A 14,326-nucleotide genomic window follows, 5' to 3' on the forward strand; every position below is an offset into this window, starting at 1 on the left:
TCCTAAATAGGAGGAACTGCATTGATTGCGAAGAGAACAACGGTCTGCTGTGTTTACAACAGCAGACCGCCGTTGTCTCTTCACAAGGAGTGATTGCGGGTGCCCGGGGGTAATTGCAGCCGCCATCCCTGTAGATCGGCTTCCCCGCTGGTGAGTGGGCGTGCGCGTGCTCCCCCAGGACCAATCCCGCGGACCGCCGATTTGCGGGAACCTGTCGACCTATAACTGCAGCGACTGGTCAGCAAGTGGTTAAAATTTAGACCGTCTCAGGGCACCCCATTCTAAAATGTAAAAAAAATCTATTAGTTGTATGTCATACAGCATTATCCAAACGTAGGACATCCAATGAGGTGATTTAATCTTCCAAAGCAAATACACTTTTGCACACTGGTACTGACTAGTATGCCTATGTTTGTCTTTTCCCTGAATTTCTCTCCATCAGTCAGCTAATGTGACCCCAGTGCTGAGGGAGACGGGCAGAGGAGGGTCAAACAAGGATGCTGTGGAGACATCCTCCTTATCAACTGACATCATTGGCTGTTAGGATGCCAGTGTCTAGTCGTAATAGTGCATAATGAAAACCCGTGGCTTTCTGTAACTAAAGGGCAGGCTTGATCCACCTGCTGGTTTTATACAAAGTTTGATCAATTTTTAGGCATTTTGCCATTGCACCCCTGAAGAAACCTCAAGGCAACCTGGTCGAAAAAGACTGGTCTACATATATATGGCCCCGGCATATTAATCTCCCCGCAGGCACAGTGAAAGAAGTGCATAAGCCCGTCTCCTATGGCAGAGCGGATAAGAGGGAGATTTTTTCTTATGTTCCTGCTGACACACAGAGCGATAATGCTAATGTGCATGGGCTGATTAGAGTGTGCCCAGGCACATCCAGCACACCCTGTGTGCACGCCTATGACTGTAGGTTTAAGTCAACATTCAAATATAGGTCTATGTTAAGGATTTTTATTTTTGTCCTCACAGAAAAGGAAGCAAATTGTCACCCATGTCTCACCATTAATCTAATGCATGCATAATAATTTACTTTCTAAACTTCCAGAATTTTGATGTACTGAGCACCATTCTCTGCAACTTGGAATTTAACTTCCATTAGTGCCTTTTGGCAGCAAACAGAAGGAGGATGCAGAGCAACGTAAATGTAAACTAGACTAAAAGCTTGTATGGTATATGGGTTTCATGAAAGGCTAATTCATAGTGACACATTAGATTTAAACTCTTATGTGCTGCTGGCTCTATTTTAAGAAGCTCCATTAACTCCTGATATGTCTCAAAGAAAACTGAAGTTACTTAAAAAGAATCTGTATTTGGTGACAGGTCCACAATAATAAAAATTTTAAATATAAAGATATAGAAAAACCTAAACGCATAGCTGTGCCTGATCCAGAAAATGTTACGCAACCTCAATTGGTCACCCTTTAAACTTAAAGAGTCCGTTATCCCAAAATGAAATGTTCTTCTTGATATGTGCCTGCTGTACCATGTACTTGTGTTAAAAAGTATCCTGTTCTCTTTGTATTGCTTTTTTTAAATGGGAAAAACCTGGCGATCCTGCCAGTCCCCATGCTTTCCTATTTCACATTGACCATGCTAGGCATAGATGCATATCCATCTCAGCGTGGTCAGTTTCTGGCTGTCCCAGGAGCACAGCCTGCTTGTAATTCAATGGTGGAACTAGTGCTGACAAACCTCTCCTGCACAGCCATTCAAAGGGAAGATCAGTGCACTGCTGTTTCTCCACACCCAGCTCTCTAAGCCCCAATATTAAGCAGAGAATAGAGGTTATGTGCTCCAGGTGGAAAATTATCGGCCAAACTGTGACTGCATCCTGTAAGATGCAGTCAATGTTTCAGTATTTAAGCAGCCGGTTGCTGTGGCTGTCTGAATACAATAACCGTCAGTGGAGACCCCTCCATCCATGCAGTATAGCACAGATAGGGGAGCAGATTGATTTCTTTGGTTTAACCCATTGGGCTGAACAAGAGAAATCTACATGTGTATTTTGCCAGCCTCAGGTTAACAATTTTCACCAGCCTCAAGGTCCTTATTATTTTTCAGCACGCTGGCATATAACCTAACCTAAAGCTACAGATACTAAATACTCAAAAAATGTAATAGTAACTTTTCTATGCCTATACATGCAAGATTAGTATAAGCAGATATTGCTGGACAGGCTGAAAATGTATCCCATCTATGGCTAATATTAGTCTTGTCACAATAGTGACAGTATGCACAATACATTAAAGTGTTACTAAACCCAGGAGCCTGCATTCACTATATCTGGTCTCCCACAGTACACACAACATGGAAATGTAATTAAGTAAATATAAATGGCTAAATACCTTTTCTCATCAGCAGTATATAACAGTCTAATGAGTTCTATCAGAGTTTGGTTAATTGTAGGAGGAATTTTCATTCTACTCTGACTGTCCTATGAGGCTGCATGTTCCCCGACCCTCTGTTTGGAGACTGCTGATTGGCCCTGTGCCGATCACATGCACCCTCCCAAGAAAAAAAAAAAAAAAACTCTCTAGCAATACACACCAAACTGAGCATGTGCAGAGTGCCTCCAAGGCTCTGTACAATCAGTACGTGGATTGGGGACAGTAAAACAAAGGGCTGGTCAGAGAAAACAGACTTTTTACACAATGTGGAGGAATAACCCCTTAGGTTCCACAGTGAGTATAACAAGCATGCTTTACTGCATATAAACAATGATTTTACTGTAGTGGGTTTAGTAACACTTTAATAAAATGCTATAAAATTCCATATCTAGCAAAAAAAAGTAGCAATAGGTATGCAAAGCAAAAAATCCTGCTTCATGTCTGCTTTTCTGTTTCGGATGCATGGTTTGAAGGTTTTAGGCCTATAGTAGAAAATAAACCCATATCCAGCAAGTTCCTGCTTTAATGAAGGGGATTTATGCAAACCAGCTATCATATACATTGCAATTCCATACTGCAAGCACACTCCATCCCCACAAACCCCATCAGGAAATACGCTCTCAGCTGCAGGATCTGATCATTAACGCTTATACGGCTTCAGATCACAATAAAATCAAATAACAACAACATGTTATTCCGAGTGTTTACAGGTGACTGGCGCTGCCCTTTACTAGAACATCACTCCTGTGCTACTCATTAGTAAACTTACTGTTGAAAAAAGATTGAGGATGATGAAAAGGATCAGCAGCGGGCTTGTTTTCCTTGACGCTTACCTTGTTAGGTTGGACCGTCCTCCGCAGATTTTCCATCCACTTATCTCTCTCTGCTGCAGATGAGCAGCTAAAACATTTGCTGCCGCTGGAGTATGTGACCTGACAGGAGCGGATTGACAAGTAGAAAGAATAAAAAAGGGAAAATAAATCAAAAGGTCACTCAGGCATCTTAGTTAATAATTTACACCCGGCCTCATAAAAATACATACAGCCTTACCTCAAAACAAAAGTCTTGGCCCAATATGCTGCTGTGTAGTGGCTTCACCAGGATTTTATCTTCGGTCCCCAAATCCAGAGCCTCCACTGCACTGCCTGGGCTCAGCAAGGACTCATGGGAACGAGATTCTTTCAATTTAGGTAACCCACGTGACCTGCATTAAGAAAAGGCTGTAATTAAAACAGCTGCCGGTCCCTAGGACATGGGAAATACCCATTCATTTGCAAATGATGTCATTGATACACAATACAGATGGAGAACAAGGCTGGCCCACCCAGTGGTTTTCAGCAAAAGGCCCAATGATCCATGAAGATACCTGCCAAATTGTTTTATAAATTATAATTTGGAGGGGTAAAGCTGGTAATAGATGGGATTTTTTTTAAAAAACCGAACAGATACCCCCATTCAGACATTCGAGGTGGATGGGGGAATCCCCCATTGCATTATTGTATTCTGACAGGGGTCTCCTCCTCGGCAAGAATACAGTGATCAGTGCTGCAGCCGATTAGCTGCAAAAGCTGATCAAGTGAAAATATACAGATAGTCCCGTTCAGGAGTCATTGATCATTCCTTATGAACGGGATTGGCAATACATAGATCCCATTCTTTGGAACTCTCTACCCCAATCTGTCCGACTGTCCCCTAATCCAGTGTTTCTCAACTCTGATCCTCAGGGCACACTAAAGCCTCGTACACACGCACCGATTGTTGGCCGTGAATTTTTGGCCAACGTCTGATCGGCCGATTGTCGGCTTGTTAGTATGATGCTTCCGACAACCGACTGCGACTTTTCGGCCGAACAAAATCTGGTGTGCATGCTATAAAATTTTTGTTGGCCGTCAACAGAACGGCCGATTGTTCTTCAGTCAGTACAGATTTCGGCAGACAAAAATGTGATGAGCAAGACTGGGCATGCTCAGAGAAGAAAAAACACACGAAAAGTAAACCAGAACATGACATCACTGCTGAAGTTGGTTGTTGTTGGCCGACAAAATTCGTGTGCAGTCTAGAGCACATTTCAACCAACACAACAACACTGGACAAAAGACGGCCGATCGGTTGGCCAACAATCGGTGCGTGTGTACGAGGCTTAACAGGCCAGGTTTGCAAGAAAACTGAAATACATCACAGGTGATTTCATTTGCTGCTCAGTGATTGCACTATTCTAGTCTGCATCTCCTCAAGGTAATACTTAAAATCTGGCCTGTTAGTGTGCCCTGAGGACCGGAGTTGAGAAACACTGCCCTAATCTATCCATCTTTAGACGATCCCTGAAAACCCTTCTCTTTAAAGAAGCCTATCCGGCTACTAACTAATACACTGATTCACTTTCTCCATCAGCTCATCCCCCACAAGCTATTACCTTTTGTATAAATTGACCCTCCCTTTTAGATTGTAAGCTCTAAGGAACAGGGCCCTCTGATTCTTTTTGTTCCAAATTGTATTGTAACTGTAAATGTCTGCCTTCATTTTGTTAAGCGCTGTGCAAACTGATGGCGCTATATAAATCCTGTATAATAATAATAATAATAATAAGCAATCGAGCGGTTTCTGCTGCATTTTGCTCCATGCATGGCCGGCTTTAGAACCCCTTTCAGATTTGATTGCTTTGTCCCACTTCTTGTCCCAGTAACAGTGGTGTCACAGTAACAGTGGTGCCCCAGTAACAGTGGTGCCCCAGTAACAGTGGTGCCCCAGTAACAGCGGTGCCCCAGTAACAGCGGTGCCCCAGTAACAGCGGTGCCCCAGTAACAGCGGTGCCCCAGTAACAGCGGTGCCCCAGTAACAGCGGTGCCCCAGTAACAGCGGTGCCCCAGTAACAGCGGTGCCCCAGTAACAGCGGTGCCCCAGTAACAGTGGTGCCCCAGTAACAGTGGTCACCAAAATGGGACACAATTTGAAATCTTTTCAGTGTGGCCCCAATGGTAGGGCTCAGATTTTCCTTTCTGGTTGGTACATCTTGGCTCCTGTCAAAATTCATTTTTACTTTCCATGCTGGGGACAACTGTCACTCAAACAGAAAGTGAAGAAAGCCTTTAAATCGGATAAATATAGCAAAATGCATTTGCACTTTAAAAACAAAAATACAATGTTCCCCACTTTCTGGCGCCTGTTTTGTTAGCCATGACATTTTATTAATAACCTTTAAGCACCTTCTTATTGACTTTGTAGATTGAGATGACCGAAGGAGGTCACAAAATATATTTATAGAATGTTCCGTATTCTTTTTGACATTTATAAACACAATAAATCACCTGCAAACTACACAGTATTTTTTATACACAGTGCTAGCAAATAAAGGAATTACAAAAAATTAAAAAATCAAAAAGAATAAAAATAGGTATTCAGGAAATTTACACCAACAGACAATATAAACTGTATTCTAATAAAGTATTTTATATATATATATATATATATATATACAAAACAGAAAACAATGTTTTTGAAAGTCTATCCTAATATTCTGAAAACATATTCAAGTTCCAGGTAAGTTTTATATATATATATATATATATATATGTATATATATAAATCTATAACAGAAAAAATTGTGTTTGAAAGTCTATCCTAATATTCTGAAAACATATTCAAGTTCCAGGTAAGTTTAAAAATCTTAACGGGGAGTTAAAATAAGTTTACTTAAAAAAAAACAATCCCATAAAGTTCTGCCTTTCAGAATCACTTTAGCAGCTTTTACAATAGAGATCCACATCACACAACTGAACAGCAATCAGAACAATTAAATAATTACATTTTTATAAGCCGCTAATTACCTCCATTGTAAGACAGGGAATAGAACTAGAGTATGCATGCTGAGATACACAATAAAATTCGACTTACATGAAGCAATTATACAGCCACCTTGCTGTGCACGACCAAATCATAGCTAGGACTCATGTCACAAAACCTCACCCATCCATCGCTCCTTTGCACAGGGGTCAAGGGTCACATGCCGGCAGGGAGTTGAATAGGCCAGGAGGAATGTCAGGTAACCAGGCCGGGCATTCTGGCCCAGGAGGAGATGTCCTTGCAATCTTATATTATTACCAAATGGACTGAATTGCGATCATTCTGGGCTCAGGGGCAGAACTGGCAATCGGTGGAATAAAATCTGGTCTCAAATAGCTGGCTACTGCATCCTTCCCCCTCCTCCTTTAGCATCCCGCCCCTCAGGTAGCACAAACAGAGTCCCGGTGTGCCCAGGCTGCTGCTCTCTGGGCCTGTTGCTATGACAATGCACCTATAAGCAGATTACAGCTTGCAGGCAAGCAGGCAAGAAGCTGCAGCCGGGCTGGCTCAAAGAGCATGCTCTGTAAACATTGCAAAGGTCACCTTTTCAAGCAGCTTCCCTTGCATAAACCCGACCCGGACAGGGAGATGCTGAGGAGGAAAGGGGGGCCTTCTGAAGACTGCACTGCACTTTTCCCAAGAGGGGACAGATCAGTGACACTTAATGCGTCAAACCTCCTGGAAGCATCTCCGCTGGGAGAAATTACCACCTTCAACCCTTTACTGGCATCTGCTGATTCCTGACTCTCTAGTCATCGCACAATATGACAAACAGGCACCATGGTGGACCTGGGACTGATGAGTGTAAAAAAGGCAGAAAACTGCAGGGAGTGATCAGGGGGGGGGGGGGGGGGGGATCACAGATTTGCAAATCAGCTTTTTTTTTAGCCTGTGCCTAGGGATCTCAGAAACAAACCTCACAGATTCTTTCCTGGATGCAGTAGCCCTGCACAAGCTGTGGTCAGATGCATGTGAAAGGGTTAATGATGCAGCTCTGGAACAAGATGGCTGCCTGACACTTAAAGCCAAACTAGCAAGGGATCAAAGCAACCTGCAGCCAATGCACACTCCTGTACGGATGGATTACAGGGCTCTTCCTGTATTACAAGGAGGGAAGCTATTGGAAAACTGAGCAGCGCTTAGCTGGCCCTGTACAGACGCAGATAATCCCATGGAAGCAGGATTACAGTAAACAGCACGAGCCACGGGGGCAGGGAAGGGAGCACCATAAAGAGCATCCTTTACACAATATAAATCCATGTCAGCCAACATGAACCTCTAATAGGTATGGTTAGAGCTGGAGTCCATTACAAGAAACCACTATCATTATTCTGTGCAACAATCAGCCTTGTCAGTCAACTGCATCTTACTAATGGCAAGCAGACTGTGCACTTTGCAGTTACTCCAGTGCTTAGCAAATGAGCTAAAGCTTCACTTTGCAAAGAATACGCAATCATGTGCAAGGAAAATAAAAAATAAATAAATAAAAAAAATTTAAAAAACCAGCATGAAAGTCAGCAGAAGTGCTTATTTACTAAGCTCTGGAGCAACTGCACAGTCTATTTGCCTTTAGACACCGTTCACACTGGGGCGACTTGCCATAGAGAAGCACAGGACCCATTCTAATAGGAGCAACACAAGTCGCTCCGAATTAGAAAAAGGGTCCTGAGCTTCTTTGGGGCGACCTGCATTGACTTCAATGATATGAAGTCCGTGCCGGCCGCTCCGAGGTCGCGGTGCGAGCTGCGCACCGCGATTACACAGGTCGTCCCGGCAAGTCGGGTCGCGCCTCTGTGAACCGGCTCTTAGTGAATCAACCCCTTAATGCAGTGGTCCTCAACCCTGGTCCTCAGGGCCCACTAACAGGCCAGGTTTGCAAGATAACTGAAATCCATCCCAGGTGATACAATTTGCTGCTCAGTGATTGCAGTACTCTAGTCTGCATCTCCCCAAGGTAATACTTAAAATTTGGCTTGTTAGTGGGCCCCCAGGACCGGAGTTGAGGACCACTGCCTTAATGTATATTAGTGCACCAAGACTGGACTATACAGCAAGTGACCCGAGTTCTCCAGAACTCCCTATTTAAAGACACAAAATCTACATCCATTGAACATTAATTAGCTTATCAAAGACCATATTCTGCCAAGTACTACGGCCAACCATAACTTATCAGCCATAACAGGGGTTGACAATTTAGGGCACAGCCAAGGAACTGTTGAGTCTAACTAGATAGCTTGCTGCCAGATAAAAAAAAAAAAAACCTTTAAGAATCTCGAAATAAACGTTACTAGTACTTCTCTGGAACTGGTACCTGTGGTCTGTCCAGCTCTTCATGGCAAATAAAAAGCACCAGAAAAATAAAAATAAAACGGTTTTGCCCATAGCAACTACATTTTCCTTTCAGGCCTCATTTACATGAGCGTTCCTAAGCGCACATTTGTGTGTTTGCTCGCATAGGATGCACAGGTGTTCAATGCATCTTTGTGCAGGTAGTCCCATTCATGTTTATTGGGATGCAGTGGCTGCACAGACTCAGCGGCTGCTCCTAATCTGACATTCATGTGGGTGCGTGTCCCTGAATGCAGACAGCGTGAATTCGGGGAGACGAGCCCACATGGATGTCAAATTGGGAGCAGCAGCTGTGTCTGCGCAGCGGCTGGGTCTGCGCAGCGGCTGCGTTTCAATAAACATGAATAGGTCTGCCTGCACTCGGATGCTGAGATTCTGCCCGCCATCCCAAATCACACTGCAATAATGGCAAAACGTACCACGCGTTTGCCAGGAGTACTGGTACATGACAACATTATTGACCTACAGCATTGGTCGGGTGCCATTTATTTTGAATGACAGCTAAACGCTGTGCTCTTTTGCCACGATTGTTGCTCTGCAAACTGCAACGCGCATACCTTGTCACCCAAAAACGAGCAGCAGTGTCTTTTGGGCTGCAAGCTTCGCGTGATGCAGTTTGCTACAATTTATCACATGACAGTTGTGTAAAATTGCACCGCATCCAGGTGCCATTGAAAATGAATGGCACCAAAACACACACGTTATACCATTACTGCAGTGCAATTTGGGATCGCAGGCAGAATCTCTGCGATTTTGTCTGAGATCCCAAAAAGTTTGAGGTGAACAGGACCTAAGTGTTCTTTTTTTCTGTTGCCCCATCCCTCTGCTATCTTCATGAATCACTTCTGCCAAGTTTTCCTGACACCAAGGGAAAAAAAGTTGACGGGAGGGATTTCTAGCACACAGCCTGTGATTTATGGCCTTGTTTACATCCACTTTACTTACACCTGTGTGTATGAGGCCTTAAAGAACGCCCTGCTCTAAGGCTACGTTCACATGTTAGCATAGCGGACTGTGGGCAGAATCACCGCGATTCTGCCCGCGATCCGGAAATCATTGCAAATCGCGGAACGCCTGTGCATTGCCGTTGATTTGCAATGGCACCCCAAACGCTGTGCGATGTTGCCACGATTTCAGCCTGCCGAATTACGGTAACATCACGCAAACAATATCGCGGGTCGCATGACGCCCAAAAAAGGTACAAGAGCTTCTTTAGGGCGTCATGCGACCCGCGATTTTGTTTGCGTGATGTTACCGCGATTCAGCAGGCGGAAATCGCGGCAACATCGCACAGCTTTTGGGGTGCCATTGCAAATCAATGGCAACGCACAGGTGTCCCGCGATTTGCAATGATTTCCAGATCGCGGGCAGAATCGCAGTGATTCTGCCGCGGTCCGCTACGCTAACATGTGAACGTAGCCTAAAGCACGGAAAGGATTATGTGTTAATGGTGCAAGCCAACTTGGAGAAGATTCTCTCCCCTCCGAGGACTGTCCCACACAAAAGGGTCAATGTATAAAGCTTTTCACACAAAATTCCCAAAGCTTTCTCCCAATTTTATATTTGGATTAAATTGTAAAAATCCTTGGAGAAAATTGTAAAAAAAAAAAAAAAAAAAAAAAGAGAGCCCACAATTGATTTTCCTTATAAAGAAGATAATTGCCATAGCAGGCTCATCAGGCATTCTAAGCAGCTAGGCATCTCACAAAACACGTATCGCAGATTACACATTTCTCCGTGTATTACACTAATGAAAAGAAAACGAGATGATGCACAATATAACGAAGATCTCAGATATGTGACACTTATTATACAGGGCAGATAATAGGCATACTCATCCCATACCAGGCAGATAAAAACCTGCATAGCTTATTAAACCAGACAATTTAAAAATAATATTGTCCTAATAAATGAATCCTTGCATTCAGCAATGACAACAAGCTAAGTGCAGTCATCTATATCAGCCAAACAAGCTTTCATTTACTATAGTTATATCTGTGAAAGCCGGTTGGTTTCTATTGGCTGCACTTGTTGCTAGCTTGCAGAATAAACACTATAGGGATTATCATGCCAGGCATAAACTCAGAACAGCAGAATGTAAAGCTGAAGTTTAGGTATGATTCTTATTGCAGAATTACATTGTTCCACCTGGACCAAGCATGCATATCTAATACCTGAGCCTTCAATCATTGCAGTAGTCACCACAGCTACAGTAATCGCAACAGTCTTCCAGGTCCAGTGCCAAGCAGCTGCCCTTCTCCATAGTAACCACAGGGGGGTCGCTCGATTGGCATGGCCCCCATTCACAGAATGCCTTTATCTTTTTTTCATTAAAAACAAGGTGCTCTCTGATTGAACAAGGTGGGGATTGTGAAGTCAAGGTGGGGATCTCTCCAGATCATTCACCCTTGACACAAGCAGGTGCCTCCAATGCCACCAGTCACAGGGAGGACCAATATAATGATCAGGACAGGTTTTCTAACCGGTTTAGACTTCTGTTCTTGCCCAAAGTTGTTGGCCAGTGGTTGGACCCTGAACCAATAGTACTCTTATGTCTATGTTAAGTTTTATGCTTATATTACTGCTGAGCACACACTGTTAAAATGGTTCTAAAGGATAAAAGTTTTTTTTTTTTTTTTTTATCTTCAGGCATTCTATGCAGTGGCATTCACAGCCACTGAGCCAATCAAGAGAGAAAGAGGGTGGGGCCAAGCCACAGCTCTGTGTGTGAATAGACATGCAGAGTCGCAGCTCAGAAGTGAGCCTGCTCGGGTGCCCCCATTGCAAGCTGCTTGCTCTGGGGACACTCAGCAGGAGGGAGGGGCCAGAAGCGCCGACAAGGGACCTGAGAAGAGGAGGATCAAGGCTGCTCTGTGCAAACCCAATGCACAGAGCGTGTGAGTATGACATGTTTGTTATTTTTATTTATTGTTTAAAAAGTGACTTATTTTACTTTAACCACTTTGGAGGTATAAACTTTGACTAATGCAGAAATTGTGACCTACAGCATCCAGTTCATTGTTTGCCCTCAGATTTAATCTGTACTAAAGAAACACTAGCATGTAAAGCTGATGGATAGGTGGGTCATTTCTAGGGGTGCGCATCTTCACTGGTCTCACATTTTGATTACAATTATCCTGTCAATGATTTGATTCTGTGATGCATCACGAATAATGCCCATGGTTTTTAACCAAAAATTCAAGCAGTCAGAAGAACTCCATTTATTTTATTTTCATTTGCGCTTAGCGTAATATCCTATTTGGGAAGGGTAACTGGGGATGGTTGGGGGGGGGGGTGGGACTAGGCAGAGGAATGGCGTGGTGGGAGGGATGGGATCAGGCAGAGGGATGGTGGTGGGAGGGATGGGATAAGGCAGAGGGATGGTGGTGGGAGGGATGGGATCAGGCAGAGGTATGGTGGTGGGAGGGATGGGATCAGGCAGAGGGATGGTGGTGGGAGGGATGGGATCAGGCAGAGGGATGGTGGTGGGAGGGATGGGATCAGGCAGAGGAATGGTGGTGGGAGGGATGGGATCAGGCAGAGGGATGGTGGTGGGAGGGATGGGATCAGGCAGAGAGATGGCGGTGGGAGGGATCAGGCAGAGAGATGGCGGTGGGAGGGATCAGGCAGAGAGATGGCGGTGGGAGGGATCAGGCAGAGAGATGGCGGTGGGAGGGATCAGGCAGAGAGATGGCGGTGGGAGGGATCAGGCAGAGAGATGGTGGTGGGAGGGATGGGATCAGGCAGAGAGATGTTGGTGGGAGGGATGGGATCAGGCAGAGGGATGGTGGTGGGAGGGATGGGATCAGGCAGAGTGATGGTGGTGGGAGGGATGGGATCAGGCAGAGGAATGGTGGTGGGAGGGATGGGATCAGGCAGAGAGATGGTGGTGGGAGGGATGGGATCAGGCACACTGGCACTCCCCACATGGAAGAAAAATATATTTAAAATATATTTAAAAAAAACATTTTTTATTTGTCCCAAATATATTGGAAATATATTTGAAATGCTACAATTTTGGCCATATTCAATATATTTCTAAAAAAAAAAAAAATTCCCAAATATATTGGAAATATATTTAGAATGCTACAATTTTGGCCATATTCAATATATATCTAATTTTTTTTCCCTAAATATATTGGAAATATATTTTTCTTCCATATGGGTCACCTGCTCTCAGTGTCAGTCGATTCCCCCTACTCCATGCTCAGTGTGCGTCTGCCTCTCTTCTCCCTTATGGTGCCTCCATTGATGCCTCTCCTAACATGGGGTCTCCTCGAGCCCTACCCCCTTCACTCTCCTGGCGGTCAACTCATCAGCTGACTTTCTGCTCCAGTGTCCATCTTGCTGCATACTGCGGCGGGCAGGGAAGGAGAGGGGGCTTTATTCATCAGGCAAGCTCTGCCTCTGTGTTTCTCCAGGAGGGGCAGAGCACCGGATGACATCATCGGTAATCAATTCAGCCGACTCTCAGCATCGATGCAGAATTGCGAACGTCTGAATCGCGATGCATTGATTTTATTCAACACCCCTAGTAATTTCACCAGTTCCATAGATAAACAAAATGAGAGGAAATCCCTGCAAAATAAGGGAATCTCTTGGGGGACCACCAGGTCACCAGAACTAGTGTCCCCATTGGAAAATTTCCCCTCCATAACCTTTCTGGGGAAAATCCATATTTTGGGATTTTCTTTACTTACACTTTCAACGATAATGGTAAACCATTAGAGCGAGAATCTCCTAACGGGGATGCAGACAGCAAAAAAAAACAAAAAACCTGCAGGTGTTTTAATCTCCACTCCAACCAAAACTGAAAAAAAAGTTTTGCCTTTAGTTGTACTTTTACTGCTCATTTTGCCTAGGAAATGTGGATAAAGGTGATACTTACCCCTTGCTCCCCAGCAGCTAGCATTATCCGAAATCCTGGATTGTGGACAAGCCTTCAGCGACCTCACATACAATGCACGGCTACTGATCCAGCATTATACAGAATGATTTCAAAGAGCTGCACCTTATCAGTCAGCAAAGGTACGCAGTTTTTGGAGATTGGTGATTTAGCAAAGCAGAAATAAGTAACCAGGTAAGTATATCACCCTATTCTTCATGCCCTAGCCAAAACCCTTGCAGTGCAGAAGAGGATCAACTGCAAGTTTTTTTTTTATTTTTTATCTGCAGAGCTCAGCTTGAAGGCAATCCTGTAAAGCTAAAAGTAAATTAATATAAAAGGTCTCTTCAATAGAAGAGCTGTAATACTCATCTTTCCAGTGGACCATGTCTCCTACCATCACTCTCTTCCAGCTCTGCAGTCTCTGAAAAATTGCACTGTTCCAGCCCTGCAGCCTCCTCCACAGTATGCTATGTTCCAGCCCTTGAGCTTCTGTACATTGTTTTATTCAAGCTATGCAACCTCAGTAAGACTTCTGCATTCAGCGATTCTGGGATCGTTAGATGTCTGTATCCCCTGCCACGCACTGTGGTTCCATTCTCTGACCCCTACGTCATAACAGGAATCAGCAGTGGTGTAGGGATTGAAGGAAGGAACTGTGCAAAGCTGCAGTGTTGGAAAATAGGGGAGATAGAGGGTATGGGTTACCATAAACAGGGCTGCTGTTAAACACCCCATACAGAAAACCTGACATGGGCCCCCACACAGACAATGCTTCAGTTATGACTGAACACAGTGAATGATCGGTACCAATCACTGATTGTGTTCATTCAGGAAAGGAAGGGCTGGCAAA

General features: G+C 44.2%; 1 protein-coding gene across 7 annotated transcripts in view; it reads right to left on the minus strand.

Annotated features, from left to right (window-relative positions):
* The window catches only part of RASAL2 (RAS protein activator like 2), a 580,981-nt gene that overhangs the window by 65,378 nt on the left and 501,277 nt on the right, over positions 1-14,326 (minus strand). For 6 of the 7 annotated variants that reach the window (XM_082265231.1, XM_082265230.1, XM_082265229.1 and 3 more), the window contains 2 exons: positions 3,450-3,603; positions 3,233-3,331 (listed from right to left, as the gene is read on the minus strand). In XM_082265231.1, the coding sequence (XP_082121357.1) occupies positions 3,233-3,331; positions 3,450-3,603 (253 nt within the window). Of the gene's footprint in view, positions 1-3,232; positions 3,332-3,449; positions 3,604-6,290; positions 6,571-14,326 lie in introns of those variants that run through there. The other variant, XM_082265234.1, reaches the window with a different exon arrangement.

Source organism: Pelophylax lessonae (assembly GCF_965119305.1).
Source record: "Pelophylax lessonae genome assembly, chromosome: 8".
Classification (NCBI taxonomy): Eukaryota; Metazoa; Chordata; class Amphibia; order Anura; family Ranidae; genus Pelophylax; species Pelophylax lessonae.